Source organism: Bison bison, unplaced genomic scaffold, assembly GCF_000754665.1.
Source record: "Bison bison bison isolate TAMUID 2011002044 unplaced genomic scaffold, Bison_UMD1.0 scf7180017864516, whole genome shotgun sequence".
NCBI classification, from domain to species: Eukaryota; Metazoa; Chordata; class Mammalia; order Artiodactyla; family Bovidae; genus Bison; species Bison bison.
The window spans coordinates 6,977,211-6,983,210 of record NW_011495069.1 but is presented as its reverse complement, the minus strand read 5'-3'; the positions used below and the strand labels follow the sequence as shown (position 1 = coordinate 6,983,210).

The 6,000-nt window shown below is 49.5% G+C and overlaps 1 protein-coding gene across 1 annotated transcript in view; it reads left to right on the top strand.

Moving 5' to 3' along the window:
* Positions 1-6,000, top strand: part of STPG1 (sperm-tail PG-rich repeat containing 1) — a 51,236-nt gene that overhangs the window by 13,339 nt on the left and 31,897 nt on the right. Inside the window, exon 3 of the mRNA XM_010830058.1 lies at positions 5,610-5,711. Coding sequence (XP_010828360.1) covers positions 5,610-5,711 — 102 coding nt within the window. The remainder of the gene's footprint in view (positions 1-5,609; positions 5,712-6,000) is intronic.

Sequence of the window (6,000 nt, the reverse complement as noted above, 5' to 3'; positions counted from 1 at the left end):
TTGGCAGGCAGGCTCTTTTAGCACTGTACTACCCGAGAAGCCCTAACAGAGAGGAGGGCTCTGCAAGAGAGGGCCAGGGGTGCTCAGAGCTGAGGCCCATGTAATCTGATGCTTTGAAAACGCAGGTTTGGCTTCTCTTGTCTGTGTTTCCAACCCAGCCAGGCCAGTGATGGGCAAAGAACTTTGATGGCAGACATTCGTGTATGGAGTTGGGAGGTGGTGGGAAGGAAGGGGAAGAAAGCAGAAAAGAAGAAGGGTGTCTTATAAGGGGCACATCTCAGAACTGTAGACAATTTGAACCAGAAGGGCTTCAGTGACCCCTGAATCTCTGGGCACAGCAGAGGGGGCCCCATCTGTGACAGCATCCCGTGCTGATGCCCTTTGGTGGAGCAGGTAAAAAAGAGTTGCTGCTGCTTTTCTTTTTTTAATGATTTTTTTACATTAATTTTTATTGGAGTATAGCTGCTTTACAGCGTTGTGTTTCTGCTGTACAGCAACGTGAATCAGCTATGTGTATACATATATCCTCCCTTTCTTGGATTTCCTTCGCATTGAGGTCACCGCGGCGCACTGAGCAGAGTTCCCTGTGCTGTGCAGCGGGTTTTCATCAGTTATCTATTCTGGACACAGTATCAGTAGTGTATATACGTCAATCCCAGTCTCCCAATTCGTTCATCCCCTGTGCTTTCCCCTTGGAATCCATACTTTTGTTTTCTGTGTCTGTGTCTCTATTTCTGCTTTGTAAATAAGATGCTCTATACTAATTTTTTCAGACTCCACATATATATGTTAATCCATAATACTTGTTTTTCTGTTGCTGCCTTACTTGAGTTTGTATGACAGTCTCTAGGTCCATGCATGTCTCCGCAAATGACCCAATTTGTTCCTTTATATGACTGAGTAGTATTCCATTGTATATAGGTACCCCACACCTTCTTTATCCCTTCCTCTGTCAGTGACACTTGGGTGGCTTCCGTGTCCTGGCTATTGTAAGGAGTGCTGCAGTGAACATTGGGCTGCATGTATCTTCTCAAATTATGGCTTTCTCTGGGTGGGGAATTGCTGCTTGAAGCTACTGCCAACTCAGGCCTCCTTTCCCTGGACTCCTCATAGAGGCCTAACCCTAGATGCAAACCCTAGATCTTGACACCCACACTTGCCTCTTCGCAGGTTCACAGATGAGGAGGCTGAGACCCAGTGAGGGAACGTGCCCTGGGGGCAGATGCTGGCTCTCCTGTCTGCTGGCCTGTGCTCGCCTTGCCCCTGTGGCCACATGAGCCTGTAAAAAGGCTTTCTAGCCTTCGATGAAGTCAATAGGTAGACGGATGCTTTGTCCCGAGACCCTGAGACCAGAGGCATTTGTAAAAGGAGCTTGCTCCCTCTGGAGCCCCACATTTCTGTGCAGTTTTGCCAGTGGGTTACCACCGGCCGGGGCTCTGTTTTCCCCTGCAGTGTGTCGTCCTCCTGTTGTATACCTCCAGCCCTTCAGCAGAAGCCTAGTTTCTGCTCATCTAGTGTGCTCCTGAGAACACAAGCTAGCCACCCCTAAGCTGACCAAAACAGGGTAGACATCCCTGAAGGCTCAAAAGGCAGCTCTGGTGGGAGCTTCGGCCAATGATCCAGCAGAGACCACACTTTCCAATCTGGAAATGGCTTGGCAAACCTGAAAGTCTTGGTTGGACAAAGCCTATGAAATCAAGACTAAAGAACCCAGGTTGTGTGCAAATGTAACTGGCTCCAGCTTGTGGTCACTAGCCTCTCCCATACCCCCCATACCCTCCACGGTGAGGAGGTCAATGCCCAGCTCCCTCTCTTCCCCTTCTCCTCGTCACCTCCTTAAATCTGTCCCAAAGTCAAATGAACGTTGATCTGTGTCCGGCCCTTGGCAAGTGCTAAGGCTGCCCAAGGGACTTTGTGTGTGTGTGCATGCTCAGCCCCTCAGTCGTGTCTGACTCTTTGCAACCCCATGGACTGTAGACCACCAGGCTCCTCTGTCCCTGGAATTTTCCAGGCAAGGATATTGGAGTGCTTTGCCATTTCCTGCTCCAGGGGCTCTTCCTGACCCAGGGATTGAACCCTCTTCTGTCTCCTGCATTGGCAGGCGGATTCTTTACCACTTTGTCACCTGGGAAGCCCCTCCTTCAAAAGGGTGCTTAAAGTACATTTCCACCCAATGTGGCCCGTGTGTCTTGGGTGGGGGATGGGAGGACATTGGCCAGCCATTTCTCACTCCATCCTTACTCTGAAGGTCTTTGAACCCCAGAGGGAAGGCCTTAGTTTCACTGAAGCTGTTGTGGACTAGTAATGATGAAGCTGATGGGATGTCCATCAACTCATTCAATCCTCACACTGTGATGCAGACCCAGGGGAAAACAGGTGTAGCCCTTGCCCAGATCTTCCCTTGTAACAAACACTCAAAAAGCAGTCAGTAGAGCTCAAATGAATAGTTCTCTTCCCTTCTCCCTCCATATACCCATTTTATTGGATTGGTTTATTGGATTTTCACCTTCTTGGTTTTCATCTTGGCCAAGAAGCCAAGGGCTGGCTGAGTTTACACCAGCTTTGACTTGGGTTCTTGCTCCTTGGGAGATGCTGAGAGGTCAGAACTCATCCACATCCTGTGATGTTAGTCGTATAAACTGTTATCCCAGAAGTGAAAGACTGGACTGGCATTTCCCTCCCAGGGAGCGGTCTGCCACCTCTAACATTTGTTGGAGAACACTTAAATTCTTTGCAGCTGGACCTTTCCCTCTGGGCAGCTTGGAAACCTACTCAATGTAGAGCGCCGGTGGTGGTGTGTTGGTAAACCACCTCTCCCCTCCACAAAGAAAAGTCCTGATGTATAGCATTTGCCAATGTCTGTGGTGTAAACACCCCCACCCTGGTCAGTTTCAAGCTACCACTAGCAACGTTTCTGAATATTTAAGTCACCCTCATGAGCCGCCACCAGCCAACTTGCTGCCTGGAGGCCCCTTCTAGGATATTCACTAAGTGCAGACAGACAGCACGCTCTCCCTGCAGGGTAAGAGACGACAGTTCTCGTCCTGTTTGTCCTAGACGCAAACCAGTTTTGCAATGTGGTGCAATTAAAATATGATTAAGGCCCAGTAGGGTTGTCAGATTTAGCAAGTAAAAATACAGGATTCCTAACAAATTTAGAATTTCAGATAAATAACAAACTGTTTTGTATAAGTGTATCCCAAATATTGATTGGGCCCTAGTTATACTAAAACAGTGTTTTATTGTTTATCTGAAATAGACATTTGACCAGGCAGGGTGGGATGGAGCAGCCTTGCAGGCTTGCTCTTTGGCTGGCAATCCTAACCCCTCAGATTCACAGAGGTGGGCAGAAAATTCTTGTGGGCTGATGCTGGTGTTGGGAGTGTGGCAGGAGACTGGGGTCTGGAGAGGTACAAGACTCTTTCTTCTTTAAACCTAGAAAAATCACATTTCCTGCTTCAGCTTTCCCTCCCTGGAGGGACTCCGGAAGCTACAAGGTACCCAAAGGCATTTAGTGCAGCATCTTCAATTTACATGTGAGGAAACTGAAGTCTAGAGAGTTCAAGATCACTTAGCTAGTAGCCGCACCGATGCTAGAATTCCTGACTCCAAACTCAGTGGGACTGTTTTTCCTTCTGTCATGCACATGTTATCCCACACTCGTCTGAGAGTTAGTTTGTCTTAATGGTCAAGAGCAGACTCTCCTGGATTCAGATTCGGGCTCTGACCATTACTAGCTTCATGACCTTGAACCTCATCCCTTTGGGTTCTGTCTTCTCATCTTTAACGTGGGGATTAAATGTGTGAGTCTAGAATAGTGCCCGGCACGCAGTGACCATCAATAAACACATCCGTCCTGCAAACAGCCCCCTAGAAAAAAGCCTCTTTCTTGTTCCTCTTCCTGTAGCCCCTCACATCGTACCCACAGGCCAGGGTTCTGGTTGGGCTACATCTCCCCGCAGCCTGCCTCACCCCCCACCCCGGCAGTCAGCCCCTACTCTGTCCACTAGGGATCACCTTCACCTGCAAGGTAGGAGTCAGCCTCCATGCCCCCACCTCAACAGAGCAAGACTCAAAGGCTTCACTGCATTTAAAACAGCACAGGAGAACCTGCTCTGTGTGTGTGGTTTTGGTTTTTGTTGTTCTTCTTTTTTGAACACTCTGCATGCTTGTTGCAGCATGCGGGCTTCTCTCACTGTGGTGCACAGGCTTCTGCAGCGCAGCACTGGCTCAGTAGTTGTGGTGGGAGGACCTAGTTGCTCCAAGGCACGTGGAATCTTAGTTCCCCAACCAGGGATTGAACCCACATGCTCTGCACTGGAATGTGGATTCTTAACCACTGGACTACCAGCGAAGTCCCAGAAGAATCTGTTGACAGCCCCGATGACCACATCCTTATATTAACCCATCATCACACACGGCTGGATCCAGACTGGAGAGTCCGGGGAGGGCCCCATGGGGACTTGAGCTCTCTTTCTGCTCTGTGAAAGGCAGTAGGGATGGCTGGGGACAAGAGGAGCCCGGGTGGCAGACCTTGGAAGTAGCGAGGAGAATCAGACTGCTCAGGTTTAAATTTATGCTTCCCCATCTATTAGCTGTGGCCCCAACATCTCTGGGCCTCACTTTCGTTATAATGGACCCGATAATATTTCTACTGCAAAAGGCTGTACACCGTCACGTAACACTGAACTCAGGCGCCGCCACTGACAGCAGTGGGACCCTTGGGCAAGTTCATCTCCGTGGGCCTCAGTGTCTCCATCTATAAAATGGGGGCATCCCTTTCTCATTGGAGGATTAAATGGGACAACCTTTGAAAAGCTCTTGGCACCAAGGAGGCACCCAGTAAACCCTCGAGACAGAGGAGCATCCTTGTCATTTCACGTCGCTTGTTTGGCCAACTTCTGTCAACATTTACCTCCCCCTGGTAACCAGCACGGAAAATGAGATGCAAACCCAATTAACTGCAGCAGCAGAAATGAGCTTAGAAATCAAGCTTTTGTTTCGGTGTAACACACCCACATCACTGAGCACTTGAGCCCCATGAGCCCACCTCTTTTTGTCTGAGAGTTAGAGATGGTCTTGTTTGGGATGAAGGTGGTTTTTGTTTCACTTTGCTTTATAAACAGAAACACTCCCTGGTTTCTCCTTTGAAAGGCTGGGGAGGAAGCTGAGTCAGGTGGGGTGTGGTGAACGTGAAATCGGTCACCCTTCCCTCGCCCTGGATTTGGCCGACCCATCAACCCACGCTCACCTGCACAGCCGCTGATGCACTCGGGATCCGTTTTTCTGCTCGTGCGTCTGTTGGCACGCAGAAACCATAGCATCGTCCTAGAATGCAGTACAGAGTAGTGGAAAGAACAAGGGCTGTGGTTGGTGGGGGTGGGGGGTGGCCCCAGACCTGAGCTGGAGTCCCAGCCCCGGCACTTGTGAACTTAGATGGTGACTGGGCAGGTCAGGAATTGGTGGAGCTGGGCTGTCATCCGGGAGGCAACATCTCCGCCTGTCCCAGAGGATTCCAATGAAGCTTAGGGTTAAATGGATGTAAAACTCGCAGAAAAGCACCGTGGATGGAAAGTCTTGCGATGACACCATGCTCTCTTCCCTTTCAGGATGATATCCCAGGCCCGGGGTTCTACAACGTCATTCATCAGTCCCCTGTGTTCGACAGCGTGTCGTTGTCCAAGAAAGGGACATGCACTTTCCCTTCTATGGTGAGAACCTTCTCTGAATAAGGGCACTAATCGCTCAGTACTTTGCTTCCTTCATGGCTTAATCATATATTGGACATCCGGGCCCTTCTCTCCAAAGACCTGTGGTTCTAATTAGGAGAGTAATGGTCTGCCCAGGTTTCATGCAGGTAAACTGGAGCCTAGATCTTTAAGTAATTTTTTTCCCCCACTGCTACCCACTCCCTGAGTGGGAAGAGACGCTAGAAGCATATTCAGAACCTGATCACCAATTTTGTCAGCATGGAGTGGACTCCCAAACCAAGACAAAATT